The sequence below is a fragment of the Bos mutus genome, chromosome 4 (genome assembly GCF_027580195.1).
Source record: "Bos mutus isolate GX-2022 chromosome 4, NWIPB_WYAK_1.1, whole genome shotgun sequence".
NCBI classification, from domain to species: domain Eukaryota; kingdom Metazoa; phylum Chordata; class Mammalia; order Artiodactyla; family Bovidae; genus Bos; species Bos mutus.
The window spans coordinates 11,140,886-11,159,043 of NC_091620.1; the positions used below are offsets into that span (position 1 = coordinate 11,140,886).

Consider the following 18,158-nt stretch of genomic DNA (forward strand, 5'->3'; position numbering starts at 1 on the left):
GTGGTGTCATCTGCATATCTGAGGTTATTGATATTTGTCCTGGCAGTCCAGATTGTGCTTCATCCAGCCCAGCGTTTCTCATGATGTACACTACATATAAGTTAAATAAGTAGGGTGACAATATACAGCCATGACGTACTCCTTTTCCTATTTGGAACCAGTCTGTTGTTCCATGTCCAGTTCTAACTGTTGCTTCCTGACCTGCATACGGATTTCTCAAGAGGCAGGTCAGGTGGTCTGGTATTCCCATCTCTTTCAGAATTTTCCACAGTTTATTGTGATCCACACAGTCAAAAGCTTTGGCATAGTCAAGAAAGCAGAAATAGATGTTTTTCTGGAACTCTCTTGCTTTTTCGATGATCCAGTCGATGTTGGCAATTTGATCTGTTTCCTCTGCCTTTTCTAAAACCAGCTTGAACATCTGGAAGTTCACAGTTCACGTATTGTTGAAGCCTGGCTTGGAGAATTTTGAAATAGTTTGGAAGTATCTAAAACGTTTTCAGCTTGCCTGGTGGCTCAGCTAGTAAAGAATCCGCCTGCAATGTGGGAGACCAGGGTTTGATCCAGACCTGGGTCTGGAAGATCCCCTGGAGAAGGGAAAGGGACCTGCTCCAGTATTCTGGCCTGGAGAATTCCATGGACTGTATAGCCCATGGGGTCGCAAAGAGCTGGACATGACTAAGAGACTTTCAGAATGTTTTCACACTCACGTGATTTGTGTACACTACTCAAGACCAGCAGTCACAATTCCACAGTGTTTTGTGTCTCTTTTAGTCCAGCTGGGTCAGACGGCAAGGTATCTCCTTTCATGACAGACAGACAGCAGTGTCATGCGTATGGTCTTCTTACTGTAAACTTTTTTTTACAAGCTATGAGAAATTATTTTTTCAGCTTTCCTATATAAACACAGTTTTGCAATTGCTTATACTTTTTCATACAATTTTATATATTTTCATTCATTTTGTACTTCTCTTCCTTTAATCTTAAGTAAATGAAATTATAAAGCATACACTTTTTGTCTCTTTCTCATCATAAATAAGTTCTATATGAAGTAAAAAAAATTTTAACTCCCTTTAATGCCAAAATACAGTATTTAACATTTTCTTCTGTCATCGGTGGAGAAGAAAAGTAGTGTTGTGAAAGATGTTAGAAGGTACTGATTTAAAAGATTATTTTTGTCCATTCTAAATCTATGAGGATAAAATGAGAAATGTTGAAAATTACCATAAGTCGTAGAAAATGTACCTCATTTTCATGTTTATAATATAGTACTGTTTTCCTTCTGGTTCTATGTTCCATTAGGTTTGTGATAAAGGACATTTAGTTCAAAGACACAAAGAATCAGATTCTGATGTGACAGGTAATGTTCTGCTTTTACCCTTTGATAAACGATTAACTCCTCAACACTTTTTTGTATTACAACTTGGAGGTTATCACTGTGCTTTGTGCTAGGGTTATTAAGAATATATTGTACTATATTTCTTACCGCTTAGGAACTCATCATTTAATAGGGGGAGACAAACAAACAAACAAGTTAAGTGCAGTGTTAACAGGTGCAGTGTCTACAGTCTGGACAGGCTGTCCAGGAAGCACGCTGAGGGTTGAGAGATATCCCTCATTTGAAAGGTTTTTCCCCAAACAGAATATAGGGATTTTATGTTTAAAAAACATCATGGTCCTTTTGTTTCATAAATTAATAAAGGATGGGCCAAGAGAGAAATTAAATTTTGGACTACTCATTTGCTTCTGTGAGAATCTGCTAAGTCTGATATAAATATAAATATAAATATAAATATAAATATAAATCTCTAAGAGAAAAATACCAGAAATGTTAGAGATTCAGAAATATATATTCTGGTATTTTTTTCTTAATTTTTATCTCATTATCTTTACTTGAGGTCCTTTGAAAAATATTCATGTAATTTAAGCATTTTAATTTTATCTAAAATAATTCTTTAATTTTATGTGTATATATATTTTAATATATTTATACCACACTTATTTTCAAAAAGGATCTCAGGTAATGATTAAAAGTATATATAAATGTACATGCTTCCTTGGTGGCTCAGACAGTAAAGAATCTGCCTATAATGCAAGAGACCAGGGTTCAATCCCTGGATTGGGAAGATCCTCTGGAGGAGGGCATGGCAACCCACTCTAGTATTCTTGCCTGCAGAATCCCCACGGACAGAAGAGCCCTGCAGGCTACAATCCATGTGGTTGCAAATGACTGAGCAACGAAGCACAGCCCAGTATAAATGTACATAAATCCATTTAGTTTATGATGCAATTGTTGTTATTATTCAGTCGCTAAGTCTTGTCCAACTCTGCAACCCCATGGACTGCAGCACTCCAGTGCTGTCTCTTAGTATGTCCCACTGCGATGCAGTAGGCTAATTAAAAATAGAAATGGAAATAAAAACCACACCTAAGAGGGAATTTTATTATAATTAAGATGGTTACTTCATTATACTTTAAATTCTTTCTTGTGGTGATAAGCCAAGAAAATCTGTCACTTTTAATATGTAACTTTTATATATTCTTCTGTTAAATTTAATGTCAAAATTTAAAAATAAAGAACATATTTTAGAATACTTATTTTAGACATTTTTTCTATACATGTACAGTCCATGTTAATCACACAGACAAATAAATCTTCAAGGTTTTTTTGCAAGATTTAAATGTTTGCATTTAAAATCACAGTATATTATTAATTTCTCTCAATGTTAAATGGTGGCAAAGTATTCCATTGTATTAGTGAACCTTAATTTATTTAGATACACTCCATTGTTAAAATTTTATTTTGTTCACGTTTTTTTCTATCGTAAACAATGAAGACTTTTTAACTCACTATTTGTGATTAATTATTTATCTGTAATAGATTCCTAGAAAGGAACTGCTGACCCAAAGAGTATGAACATTTTTTAGACCTTACCTATAAATAGCAAAAATGCAACAAAATTCATAAGATTTGAGAACTGTTTGTATTAATTTCATTGAGCTAAACTACTATTTGCACATTATTTGCTAGCATCTAGCATTTTTATTTATAAAAAGATAAAAATAAGAAATGTAAAAGAGTCAATGAGCTGTTTTCTTGCTGCTAATGGACTTTTACAATCTTTTCTAGATACAAGGCCTTCTATATCAGATGACTGTATATTTGATTATTTCAGAAGACAGCTCCCTAATCAAGGTTTGTAAGATGGGAATATAGACAGTAATGAGTGGTCACCTATCATCTGAATGTGGGCTATTTAATAATATGTATCTGGTCACGATTTATACATAAGAAACTAGAAGATTATCTTCAAATTGGATTGCCAAAGAACAGTTCACCTTCCCAGAAATTCTGTACCTCAAATTTTGATTTTTCTAACTCTAGAAATATATAGAAGACAGTAGAACTTCCTTATATGTCAATTTGATTTCTGGTAATTTTACCAAATCAAAACAAAACAAAACAAATCAAAACAGATCACTCATCTCATTGTCTAATCTTTTCATTCCCATCTCACTGAATCTTAGAGCAGAGAGGAGCCTTAAGAGTTCCCTACTCTCACCTCCTACAGATGACAGGACCCAAGCACATCCAGCCTTTGACTGACAACACTTGGTGACAAGCAGTTTACCAAATTGCAGTCAATTCATTCCACTGCTTGAGAGCAATGCTCTTTTATGTTGAGTTTAAAGCACATGTCCCTGTAAATTTTAACTCACCTCTTTAACAACACAGAGCAAAAAAAAAAAAAAAGGAAACTTTAAAGGTAAACATTTCTGACCAACTCATTTTCCCTAATCCTCCTTGCAATAAGAACAAATGTAATACCTCTTCCACATGACAGATCATAAATATTTTTTAAAGCTATTATTTATTTACCTGAAACTTTCATTTCTTTCAGCCATCCATAATATGATTCAAGTCCCTTTACTATCATATTTTACTCTTTTCTGTCACTATTTAAGCTTGAAGGAAACTGAACACAGTATTGCAGATGTCATCTAACTAGGACAGTCATTCCTTGGTATCTGAGGGGGAACTGGTTCCAGGAACCTCACAGACCAAAATCTGAGGATGCATCCCTTATATAAAATGGCATATTTGCATATAACCCATGCATATCCTGCAGTATCTCTAGATTAATATAATACTTACTAAGTCACTGCAGTCGTGTCCGACTCTGTGTGACCCCATAGACGGCAGCCCACCAGGCTCCCCTGTCCCTGGGATTCTCCGGGCAAAAACACTGGAGTGGGTTGCCATTTCCTTCTCCAGTGCATGAAAGTGGAAAGTGAAAGTGAAGTCATTCAGTCGTGTCCAACCCTCAACGACCCCATGGACTGCAGCCTTCCAGGCTCCTCCGTCCATGAGATTTTCCAGGCAAGAGTACCGGAGTGGGGTGCCATTGCCTTCTCCAATTCTGAGTTTAAAATGTTGTAAAAACAAGCTCTGTCCCCCATGAGACATTTCTGTAAACTACTGCAGTTTCTGTTGTTAAAATTAGAGAAATAGACTTAGCAGCTGAGTCATAGTTTGTCTGAGAATAAAACACTTATCTGTCTCACCAAGGAGTTAACAATTACTTTTTATTATTATATAAAGCTGAGATTCAAATTCTTTTATATATAAACATGTAGTATTCTTATTCTTTTTCTGCACATACATTTCAAAGTAATACTCAGACTGGTACCAGGACACTTGACAAGTAATAAATACAGTGTAAATGCTATGTAAACAGTTGCCAGTGCACAGCAAATTCAGGTTTCGCTTTTGAGAACTTCTTGAAATTTTTGTCCTACTATTTTGATCCACAGTTGGTTGAATGCAGATGTGGAACCCATGGATATGGATGCCTAACAATATACAATAAATTATCTTTCTCATTTGCTTCTTTCTAGATACCAGATCCACATTAATGCAGTCTAAGATTACATATGTTCTTTTGAAAATTATCCTAAAATACTGACATACTAGATCTACAAACACTCAAACCTATAAAGTTTTATTTTGATACTGCCACTACGTTTCCTCCATTCTCTGACTTCAGTTTTGGTCTGGTGTAGGAGTCTTAAATTTATTCTTGTTAAACTAAGTCTTCTTGGTTCAGCCTTTTATGAACTCATTCTTAATTATGTCACATTGTTGTACCACACACATGTATATACCTTATACACACTCACATATCTATACATATATCTGACCTCTTGTCAAAGCTTCAGCCTCTTATATCTATCTGCTGTGTATCTTCACATAAATGTCCCTCACAGCCAAATTCTAATTCATCTAATTCCACACTGCATGCTGTTCCTCGGTATTCACTGTATCTTTGGTAGCAAGTACTATCTAAGTAACTACCAAACTAGAAACCTGATAAGTTACTTTTTTTTCTTCTTTAACTTCCACCACTCATATCTAGAGAGCCACTGAATCCAGTTGATTTTACCTCATAATCCCTTTTATCTTCATCTTAACTACCATCATTCTTTTCAGACTCATCACATATTTATCAGAAACACTTTAGTTTCTAAGTGGTTTCCTTGCCATCTGTGTGTGTGTGTGTGTGTTAAGTTGCTTCAGTCATGTCTGACTTTATGCGACCCCCATGGGCTGTAACCAACCATGCTTCTCTGTCCATGGAATTCTCCAGGCAGGAATACTGGAGTGAATTGCCATGCCCTCCTCCAGGGGAGCTTCCCAACCCAGGGATTGAACGCGGGTCTCCTGCATTGTTTACCTACTGAACCACAAAGACCTAAGCCAGTACTATCATCCTAATTCTACCTTTCATACTACCATAAAAGTAATCTATCAAAAACAGAAATCCGATTAATACCTCTGTCCAAAATAAAGCGTGTCAGTAATTCCCAGTTTTCTAACAGTGGTTGAAGTTGACACAGTCCTGAGATTTAAATTTGTTCTAGGCTTTCTCTTTCAATTTTCTTAACTTTTAATTTTTAAATAATTTAAAAAAGTACAAAGATCTATCTACCTATCTAGCTATATTTCCCCCAAATCCATTTTTTTATAAATATCATGCTTCTTTATTGCTAAAGACCTTCAGCATTTATTTTCCAAGAACAAGAATAGTCTCTTAAGGAAATTCAACTTTGATACAATACTATTTTGTATCATACTGTAGTTAAGTTTTGCCAAATGTACCAATGTCCATTAGAGCAAAACTGCTCCCTGATTCAGTTTCATGGACTGCATTTAATTGCCATATCCCTTGATTCTCTTTTAATTTGGAGCATGTACTCAGTTCTTCCCTTTCACTCAGCACTGGCATTGTGAAGATTATGGGCCAGCTGTCTTATGGAACATGCGGTTTTAAAATTTTAGAATTATCTGGGGAGCTTATGATAATCCCAGCTTTGACTTCTGAGCTGGCATTTGTTGTTGACCCCCAAATCTGCATTTTTAATAAGGTACCACAGATAATTCTGATGTTCGTGATCTGCAGACCACACTTAAACTCACCACACTGGGAGCTATAGTGAGAATCGGAGGGAGGCCAAGCACCAACTGGCCCATCCAACCCTCATTCATCCTGAGTGGCTTTCATGTACAATACTTCCAGTGAACAGGCCCCTGACTGCCTCTCCAGTTTTACCTCTTGCCATCCTCTGCCTTTCCTTTACACTTCAGCAATGGTGATCTTTTTGTAGCCTCAAAATACATTAGTCTTCTCACCTCCTTGCCGTTGCTCACGTTGTCTTCTCTGGCTGAAACATAATTCTCCCTCCCTCTCCAACAAGATGAGCTGCTTATTATTTAAGAAAGTGTAACAAGACACATATACAGTTCATTAAAGTAAAATAGAATGAGTGATATGCATGAATTATGTCCTCAAAGAGCGGGGTGTAATCCAGCCTGGAAATCCCAGGGAATGTTTTCTTGAAGGAACTGATCCTTAAATGAACATGATTGTGATGGATGATGGATGGAGTCTTTAGGCATTTAGCAGCAAGAGGAGACTCACTTCCTTGAATTCTTAAAAGGTTAGTGTCAACAGTTTTGTGATCTTATTTATATGCAAATTATTTTCGTACTTGAGATGTACATGTCTGGGACTGAAGATGAGTACTAATGTTTATTCTCCCCCTGTCTGATCAGAAGAAACTCTACTTGATAGAAAAGACAGGTGCAGCAGAGGAGCTGAGGGAGTCTGCTCTTTGTCTTCCATGAGTATTTTAAAATAACCCCAGCAGAAATCTGAACATCTGTTGATATATTTTCATTCTGAATAGCTAAGTAAAATTTTCCTGATACTATTCTCCTGTGTCTTAGTCACTCTCTTTTATAATCATCCTTTATTACATAATCTCCTTTTCCTCTTTGTTCATGTTTCTTTAAGACTCTGGTGATTATCTGCTTTGCAGAGGTCTCAAGTTATACTGGTCAATGACTGTGCTAGAGACTGGGTTACAGTATATAGTTTGCTCTCAAGAAGCAAAGAGAATTTGACAAACACGTAGAGAGACAATAGAAACATAATGGGATAAATGCTACTTACTGTGCTATTATACAGGAGTTGTCTGGGGATGAGGGAGCATCAGAGAAAGTTTCTCTGAAAAGGTAATTGTTAGGGTTCCAGGGGCCTAATAAATAAATAGCATTTCTTCTTTACCTTTGTATCTATTAAAAATTAAGACAAAATAGTAGGACCAAATTCTAGCAAACTGAGTCCAGCAACATATAAAAAAGTTTATAGTGACCAGGTAGGATTTATTCTGGAAAAGCAAGGCTGGTTTAACATAACGAAAATTATCCACCTCTGAGAGTAATGAAAATAAAAACAAAAATAAACAAATGGGACCTTATCAAACTTAAAAGCTTTTGCACAGCAAAGGAAGCCATTGAAAACAAAACAAAACAAAAACACACAGAATGGGAGAAAATATTTGCAAACAAAGCCATCAACAAGGGATTAATCTCCAAAGTATACAAACAACTCATGTAGCTCAACATAAAAAAAAAAACAAAAACACCCAATCAGAAAATGGGTGGAAGATCTAAACAGACATTCATAAGACATACAGATGGCCAAGAGGCACATGAAACGAGGCTTAACATCACTAATAGAGAAATGCAAATCAACACTACAGTGAGGTACCGCCTGCCACTGGTTAAAATACCCATCATCAAAAAAATCTACAAATGCTGCAGAGGGTGTTGAGAAAAGGGAACCCTCCTACACTGTTAGTGGGAGTAAATGGTACAGTCACTATGCTTAACAGTACAGAGGTAACTTTAAAAACTAAAAACAGAGCTACCATATGATCCAGCAATCTCACTCCTGGGCATATATCCAGAGAAAGCCATAATTTGAAAGGATACACGCACCCCTGTTCACTGCAGCACTGTTTACAATAGCCAGGACATTGAAGCAACCTAAATGGCCATCAATTGAGGAACAGATAAAGAAGATGTGGTACATATATACAATAGAATATTGGCCATAAAAAGAACAAAATAATGCCATTTGCGGGGACACAGATGGACCTAGAGATTGGCATACTGAGTGAAGTGGGTCAGACTGAGAAAGGCAAATATCATATGATATTGCTTGTGTTTATGTGTGCACATGTGTGTGTGAGAGTGTGCATGTGCTTAGTTGCTCAGTTGTGTCTGACTCTTTGCAATGCCGTGGATTGTAGCCCACCAGGCTCTGCCCATGGGATTTTCCAGGCAAGAATACTCAAGTGGGTGGCCATTTTCTATTCCAGGGGATCTTCCCAACCCAAGGATCAAACATTCACCTCCTGCAATTGCAGGTGGGTTCTTTTCCAATTGTGCCACCTGGGAAGCCCCAATATCGCTTATATGTGGAATCTTTTTTAAAAAATGGTACAAGTGAAACTATTTATAAAACAGAAATAAGAGTCACAGATGTAGAAAACACACTTAGGCTTACCAAGGGGGGAAGGGGAAAGGGATAAACTGGGAGATTGGGATTGACGTATACTCACTACTATATATGAAATAAATAACTAATAAAAACCTACTGTATAGCACAGGGAACTCTACTTAGCAGTCTGTAATGACCTATATGGCAACAGAATCTTAAGAAAGAGTGGATATATGTATAATTGATTCACTTTGCTGTAAAGCAGAAACCAATACAACATTGTAAATCAACTTTTGCTGTTGTTGTTTAGTCACTAAGTTGTGTCCAACTCTGCAACCCTGTGGACTATAGCCCACCAGGTTCCTTTGTCCATGGGATTTCCCAGACATGAATACTGGAATGGGTTGCCATTTCCTTCTACAGGGGATTTTCCTAACCCAGGAACTGAATCTGCATCTCCTGCTTGGCAGACGGATACTTTTTTTTTTTTTAATTGGAGGCTAATTACAATATTGTAGTAGTTTTTGCCATACACTGACATGAATCAGCCATGGGTGTATGTGTGTCCCGCATCCTGAACCCCCCTCCCACCTCTCTCCCCATCCCATCCCTCAGGGTTGTCCCAGAGCACCAGCTTTGAGTGCCCTGTTTGATGAATTGAACTTGGACTGGTGATCTATTTCACATATGGTAATACACCTGTTTTAATGCTATTCTTTCAAATCATCCCACCTTGGCCTTCTCCCACAGAGTCCAAAAGTCTGTTCTTTTGCTGTCTTGCATATAGGGTCATCATTACCATCTTTGTAAATGCCATATATATACATTAATACACTGTATTGGTGTTTTTCTTTCTGACTTACTTCACTGTAATAGGCTCCAGTTTCATCCACCTCATTAGAACTGATTAAACTGTGTTCTTTTTGATAGCTGAGTAATATTCCATTGTGTATATGTACCACAGCTTTCTTATCCATTCTGGCAGATGGATTCTTTACCACTGAGCTACCCAATAAAAAGTTTTTAAAAAATTAAACAATATACATATTAATAGGATAGAGAACAAAATGCACACAATCATCTCAGTAAATGCAGAGATAATGTCTGGCAAAAGCCAACATCTTCCATGATGTTTTTTTTTCTAAAAAAAGACACTCACCAGACTAGAAGTAGATGGGATGTTCCTCAACCTGATAAAGGCCATCTATGAAAATCCCACAGCTAATGTCATAGATGATGGTACAAGACTGAATGCTTTCACCCCAAGATCAGGACCACGATACGGGTGTCTGCTCTCAATATTTCTATTCAACATAATGGAGGTTTAGGCACGACAGTCTGGAAAGAAGAATAAATACAAGGCATCCAGACTGCAAAGAAGTAAAACTACCTCTATTTGCAGTACACATGATCTTATGTATAGAAAATCCTAAGGAATACATGCACACACATATACATACACATATGCACATACAAAACCTACTGAAGCTAATAAAAGAGTTTGGCAAGGTTGCAAGATAAAAAACATGCAGAATTGTAATAATGGGTGAAGTGTATGGTATGTGAATTAGATCGCAATAAATCTGTTAAAAAAATCAATTGTATTTCTGTATACTAGCAGTGAACACCCTATAAGTGAAATTAAGAAAACAATTCTATTTAGAAAGCATCAAAAAGAATACAATGCTGAGGAGTTCATTTAATAAAAGTGGTATAATACTTGTACACTGAAAACTAGAAAACTGTTACACTGAAAACTAGAAAACTGTTGAAATATATTAAAGATGATTTAAATAAATGGAAAGATTCCCCCAGGTTCATACATCAGAAGACAGTATTCACCAAATTGATATACAGACTCAGTGCAATCCTATCAAAATCTCAGCAGAAACAAAAATTAACAAGCTGAATCTAAAATGCAGTGGTAATATAAAAGGCCAGAATAATCAAGACAATTTTCAAAAAAGAAGAACAAAGTTCACAAACTCATACTTTAAATTTTCAAAACTTACTGCCAAGCTGCAGTAATCTTAACAGTGCAGCACTGGCATAAGGGTAGATACAGAGATCAGTGAAGTAGAATTGAGAATGCAGAAGTGAACCCTTACATTCATTGTCAATTGAGTTTCAATAAAGGTGCCAAGACAATTCAATGAAGAAGAAATAGCCTTAAAAATGGTACTGAGACAACTAGATATGCACATGCAAAAGAATGAAGTAGGTGGTAGGGCTCATTCCTTACACCATACACACAATTCAAAATGAGTGACCCATATATAAGAGCTAAAACGACTCTTTGAAGAAGAGAGAGACCTACAATGTAAACATAGTAAGGGATTTGCTGCTTTTACCTCCAACACGTGAAGGACTGGATTTGGAGAGTACACCTTTGTTAGGGAGAATGTTCTGGATATATGTTACTCTTCTTCCATCTGCCCAGCCAGCCCCCTCCCACTGAAAGGTAGGGGGAAGAAAAGCCAAGAAATACTTACTAAGGTCACAGCCCAAGGACACAGACCCACTAAAAGACCAAGATTTCAAAAGATTACAAGATGTTTCCTTTCCCCCATGCCTTACCACCACATTGACATGACTCCAGTATAGTAACATAGTTTATAGCTGAAAGAGCTGCAAGCAAGACATATATTCTATCTGATAAGTAGTTCTTAGGGAACCCCAAAGACAACAGGATAGACAAAAATAAGGCTATTGTAGGAATTCCAAGTCTCTGGCAATAGCTAATACAGCAAACATTAAACACATGGTAAATATGAAAAAAGTAAGCATTAAACTTGCCAACATCTGTTGGCAAATTAAAATTGCCAACATCCACTGGATCATGGAAAAAGCAAGAGAGTTCCAGAAAAACATCTATTTCTGCTTTATTGACTATGCCAAAGCCTTTGACTGTGTGGATCACCACAAACTGAAAAATTCAGAAAGATATTTGAATACCAGACCACCTGACCTGCCTCTTGAGAAATCTGTATGCAGGTCAGGAAGCAACAGAACTGGACACAGAACAAAAGACTGGTTCCAAATACAAAAGGGAATACGTCAAGGCTGTATATTGTCACCCTACTTATTTAACATATGTAGTGTACATCATGAGAAACGCTGGGCTGGATGAAGCACAAGCTGGAATCAAGATTGCCAGGAGAAATATCAATAACCTCAGATATGCAGATGACACCATCCTTATGGCAGAAAGTGAAGAAGAACTAAAGAGCCTCTTGATGAAAGTGAAAGAGGAGAGTGAAAAAGCTGGCTTAAAGCTCAACATTCAGAAAACTAAGATCATGGGATCCGGCCCCATCACTTCATGCCAAATAGATGGGGAAACAGTGGCAGACTTTATTTTTTGGGGTTCCAAAATCACTGCAGATGGTGACTGCAGCCATGAAATTAAAAGACGCTTGCTCCTTGGAAGAAAAGTTATGACCAACCTAGGCAGCGTATTAAAAAGCAGAGATATTACTTTGCCAACAAAGGTCCGTCTAGTTAAAGCTATGGTTTTTTCCAGTAGTCATGTATAGATGTGAGAGTTGGACTATAGAGCTGAGCGCTGAGGAACTGATGCTTTTGAACTGTGGTGTTGGAGAAGAATCTTGAGAGTCCCTTGGATTGCAAGGAGATCAAACCAATCCATCCTAAAGGAAATCAGTCCTGAGTATTCATTAGAAGGACTGATGTTGAAGCTGAAACTCCAGTACTTTGGCCATCTTATGTGAAGAACTGACTCACTGGAAAAGACTCTGATGCTGGGAAAGATTGAAGGCAGAAGGAGAAGGGGACGACAGAGGATGAGATGGTTGGATGGCATCACCGACTCAATGGACATGAGTTTGGGTAAACTCCAGGAGTTGGTGATGGACAGGGAGGCCTGGCAGTCCATGAGGTCACAAAGAGTTGGACACGACTAAGCGACTGAACTGAACAGTTATCACATGATACACTGAATCAAAAATACATTTCTTCTGGCTCTTAAGTAGTTGAATTTGAAAAATGGGGTTTCAGAGAATCTTGATTTCTATGATTATTTTTGAAACCACAGGAAACATCAACCAGATTTGTTAATACATTGTCCAAATACATACTAGACTTTGCTCATCTATCTGCATGGCTGACTGACAATGAAAATACAAAATGTATACTTTTGCATATTTCAGTCTGTCAATTTCTTAACAGAAAAATTTTTTAAAAATTCTGATCTCCTAAATGTCTTGCACACCTTGTATTTTAAAAAGTGATTTGCTGTCCTGTGATAACATAATGAACTTTTTGGGTCACGTTTTAGTTTCCTCAGAACATGCAAAGTACTTAATGAGATTTTTTACTTTACAGAAATGAAAGAGGGTATTTCCTTAGACCTGTGCCTACAAGGTGGCTATCATTATTGATAGCCATAGAAAAGATGTTAAAATGCTGGTCTGCCATTAAGTAACATTTTCAACATGTGGGACAAGAAGAACAGCCTTGTCTAACTTGTAAATCGTTGAAGAAGGGAATAAAGGACAGGACCACAGTAAAACAACTTATATGCTGTTTCTCTAAATCTATTCGATCATCTTTGAATAGGTCATAAGGAGCACAGAATAGGATGAACTATACCTCAGTTGTTTGATATTATGTATAGGTTATGACAAAAACTCATACAGTGAAAAAAGTGACATTTATGGGAAATAAGACTGACTCAGAAGTTAAAAATATGTCACCAGAAAGAGCAGTCAAGTTGAACACCACTAAAAACTGTAATTTATTTGAAATTCACATTCAGTTTGAATTACATCTGTGCTTTGAAAAAACTCTTCCCTGAGAAAAAGAAGTTTAACATCTGATAATATCCAGTGTGCTTCAGAGTATCTATAATAAAAACAATAGACATTGTAGACATGGAGAACCCTACATGATGAATTTAAGGATATGCATGCATGCTCAGTCATATTCAACTCTTTGTGACCCCACGGACTGTCACCCACCAGGCTCCTCTGTCCATGGAATTTTCTAGGCAGGAATACTGGAGTAGGTTGCCATTTCCTCCTCCAGGAGATCTTCCCAAACCAGGGATTAAACCAGCGTCTCTTGTGTCTCCTGTACTGGCAAGCAGATTCTTTACCACTGCGCCACATGGGAAGCCCAAATTTAAGGATGCAAAGAGTTGACTCATTGGAAAAGACTCTGATGCTGGGAGGGATTGAGGGCAGGAGGAGAAGGGGACGACAGAGGATGAGATGGCTGGATGGCATCACTGACTCGATGGACGTGAGTCTGAATGAACTCCGGGAGTTGGTGATGGGCAGGGAGGCCTGGCCTGCTGCAATTCATGGGGTCGCAAAGAATCGGACACGACTGAGCGACTGAACTGAACTGAACTGAAGAGTCAAATGCCCAAAAGTCAGTCTACTAAAACAAGCCTGTAGATACAAAGTGAACAGACATTTTTGGGAAGATGGAAACTAATTCTTACAAGTCTAGAAACCTGCTATTGCTAATTTTGTTGGTGTTCAGCCGCTCAGTTGGGTCCAACTCTTTGCGACCCCACGGACTGCAGTCAAGCTATTGCTAATAAGTCAAGCTATTGCTTGCTTGAGGGGCTTCCCTCATAGCTCAGCAAGCTATAAGGGGCTTCGCTGATAGCTCAGTTGGTAAAGAATCTACCTACAATACAGGAGACCCCATTTCAATTCCTGGGTTGGGAAGATCCGCTGGAGAAGGGATAGACTACCCATTTCAGTATTCTTGGTCTTCCCTTGTAGCTCAGCTGGTAAAGAATCCACTTGCAATGCGGGAGACCTGGGTTCGATCCCTGGGTTGGGAAGATCCTGAGTTCGACCTCTGGGCTGGGAAGATCCCTTGCAGAAGGGAAACGCTACCCACTCCAGTATTCTGGCCTGGAGAACTGCATGGACTATACAGTCCATGGGTTGCAAAGAGTCAGACACTTTCACTTTTCACTTGCTAATAAGTCATATTCCATGTTCATATTTCTTTATTGACAGGATATCTAATTTGATGTCATTGCATTGGCCTGCCACCAGGGGTCAGTGTAATGTGGGCTTCATAAAAGGTGACCTCAGTTGTTCAGTCGCTCAGCTCAGTCATGTCTGACTCTTTGCGACCCCATGGACTGCAGCACGCTAGGTTACCCTGTCCTTCACCATCTCCCAGAGTTTGCTCAAACTCATGTCCTCCTCAAAGAGGACTCATTGAGTCGGTGATACCATCCAACCATCTCATCCTCTGTCATCCCCATCTCCTCCTGCCTTCTATCTTTCCCAGCATCAGGGTCTTTTCCAATGAGTTGGCTCTTTGCATCAGGTGGCCAAAGTATTGGAGCTTCAGCTTCAGCATCAATCCTTCCAATGAATACTCAGGACTGATTTCCTTTAGGATGGACTGGTTTGATCTCCTTGCAGTCCAAGGGACTCTCAAGAGTCTTCTCCAACACCACAGTTCAAAAGCATCAGTTCCTCAGCTCTCAGCCTTCTTTATGGTCTAACTCTCACATTCATATGTGACTACTGGAAAAACCATTAGCTTTGACTAGACAGATCTTTACTGACAAAGTGATGTCTCTGCTTTTTAATATGCTGTCTAGGTTTGTCATAGCTTTTCTTCCAAGGAGCATCTTTTAGTTTCATGGCTGCAGTCACTGTCTGCAGTGATTTTGGAGCCCACAAAAATAGTCTTACGCTGTTTCCCCATCTATATGCCATGAAGTGATGTTACTGGATGCCATGATCTTAGATTTTGAATGCTGAGTTTTAAGCCAGGTTTTTCACTCTCCTCTTTCACCTTCATCAAGAGGCTCTTTAGTTTCTCTTTGCTTTCTGCCATAAGGGTGGTATCCTTTGTATATCTGAGGTTATTGATATGTCTCCCAACAGTCTTGATTCCAGCTTGGTCATCCAGCCCAGCATTTTACATGCTTCACTCTGCGTATGATGGATATACACATATGATGTATGTTATTGATATTTCTTCCAACAGTCTTGATTCTAGCTTGTGATTCATCCAGCCCGGCATTTCACATGATGTACTCTACATGTGATGGACATGAGTTTGAGCAAGCTCTGAGAGTTGGTGATGGAAGCCTGGCATGCTATAGTCCATGGGGTCACAAAGAATCAGAGACACAACTGAGCGACTGAACTGAACTGAACTCTGCATATAAGTTAAATAAACAGGGTGACAATATACATACAGCCTTGATGCACTCCTTGACTTTTGAATGTTTTCAGTTTTACCACTACATAAAAGAAGGATATACTGAAGGCTGCAGGCAATGGAGAGAAGTATGATTGGAAGAGGACACATAAAGAGCAAAAATATCTTATTTTATCATGGGACATAAACATGTCAATTTTTATTAATTATAAGTAATATCTAATTAGCCCTACTGTATTACATTCAGCTTTTTAAAAGGTCTTATGTATCTTAAGAAGACATAATAATATTGCCTATAAAATGTAAATATTCTATAAAAAGTTAAAATCCGCATCAGAGGAAAACACTATTCATAGTGTTCTAGTATTCTCACCCATACTGTTTAATTGGTTCCACTATTAATTACTACTAACTGCCACTGTTAACTAGTCCTGTTGTTCTTCTTAAATAATGGCATTTATGTAACAGAATAGCAAATAATACAGAATAATATATAACTTTAAATAAACAGCTAATTTATACTATATGTTAAAAATAATAATCATGTGTGTATGAGTATTTATTCATTACATATTATCCTGATTCTTTGGTCTGATATAGCTGTGTCCTGAGTTGGGGCTCTAAAAGTTAGTCAATCTGCTATACATGTAGATGCCCTTCCTAGACCCTGACATGCAGAATGCAGTTCTGAATTGCTTGATAATTATTGGACAGATATTTCTGCTGTTTGCTCTTCTCCTGAAACAGTTTCATCTAAAGGTTTCTAGAGAAAATATGCACGAATATATTTCATATGTTTGAATGAGACAGTGGCAGGTTGAATTAAGCTAGCAATTGAGGCAATTGTCAAGAAAGTAAAAAATTAAGTTTTGTTAACCTTAAAATCTAAGTTCAGAAATTTTATGGTATATTCTCTTTTTTAGCAAAAATACCTGGACGAGTCCCTGCTTGGCTTCTAAAAAGGTATCTGAGGTAGGAGAACTACACCAGATTTCTTCTACCAGATTACCTCATTCCCTTTCCTCCATCTTAACAGATTTTGATTTTGAATTAAAGTAACAGGTAAAAGTGACTTTTTGATGACAGTTTCTAGTTGTGTCCGCACAGTCTACATAGTATCTGTGACATAGCGTCTAGGACTGCACAGGAGAGCCCCTGGGATGCATTTTGAAGGCTTCTGAGATTTCAGTGTCCTTAAACTATCCCAGTGGATGCCCAACATCTGCAGCTAGACATTTATTTCTATGCAGTCATCATTGCTTTAACTGAGTTTCTCCCTCTGGTCTAAGATAATATTCAGAATGAATGACTGTCAGATGTTTTACTTTCTATAATAGCAATTGAAGCACTGGTCACACAGGGTTGATATTAGTACCTAAAAACTAGAAAAGGGATAGGAAGAGAAGTCAGGGATAGCAGAGATAAACACTGTAGTTTTGTCTAAACCAGTAATTATTATATCACAAGCCCCCTTGGCAAGTTTCCCCGTCTTCAGGAACAATGATCTGAACAACCATCTCAACAGTGGGTTTCTAAGTATGAGAACAGACTGAATTTGCACAACAGAGGAAACATGGTATGCCTGTTCTTCCTTCCTTGGCCTCTTTTCTAAGAACTTAGTTTCTGCTCAACAATGGGTTCTGTTGAAATATGTAGGCTTCTGTTGCCTCAAAAACTAGAAATTTAGGTTAAGAAACCACCTTTGGTCATTCCTATACTTGGATCTAAAGTTGATTAATTTAAACTAATATTTAACTTTTTAAAAATATATTACTTATCTAAGGGGCTTCCCCTGATAGCTCAGTTGGTAAAGAATCCGCCTGCAATGCAGGAGACCCCGGTTCTATTCCTGGGTTGGGAAAATCTGTTGGAGAAGGGATAGCCTACCCACTCCAGTGTTCTTGGGCTTCCCTTGTGGCTCAGCTGGTAAAGAATCCACCTGCAATGTGGGAGACCTGGGTTTGATCCCTAGGTTGGGAAGATCCCCTGGAGAAGGGAAAGGCTACCCACTCCAGTATTCTGGCCTGGAGAATTCCATGGAATTCCACTTTCACATCTTATCTATGGAAGTAAATGAAATAATACAAGAAAATAACATGAGAGAAAGTAATAGACAAAGTACTAGAGTTAGAAGGCGTACAT

At 37.9% G+C, this 18,158-nt stretch overlaps 1 protein-coding gene and 1 long non-coding RNA gene across 6 annotated transcripts in view; one reads left to right on the top strand and one right to left on the bottom strand.

Annotated features, from left to right (window-relative positions):
* LOC102270336 (AGBL carboxypeptidase 3) overlaps positions 1–18,158 on the top strand; it is a 98,577-nt gene that overhangs the window by 67,833 nt on the left and 12,586 nt on the right. Inside the window, exons 9-11 of one of the 3 annotated variants that reach the window (XM_070369042.1) lie at positions 1,303–1,360; positions 3,131–3,196; positions 15,840–16,584. In XM_070369042.1, the coding sequence (XP_070225143.1) occupies positions 1,303–1,360; positions 3,131–3,196; positions 15,840–16,000 (285 nt within the window). In that variant the 3' untranslated portion in view covers positions 16,001–16,584. Of the gene's footprint in view, positions 1–1,302; positions 1,361–3,130; positions 3,773–7,380; positions 7,383–15,839; positions 16,585–18,158 lie in introns of those variants that run through there. The other 2 variants (XM_070369045.1, XM_070369043.1) reach the window with 2 other exon arrangements.
* LOC138987589 (uncharacterized) overlaps positions 1–18,158 on the bottom strand; it is an 86,650-nt gene that overhangs the window by 38,739 nt on the left and 29,753 nt on the right. The gene's annotated exons all lie outside the window — the stretch shown is intronic.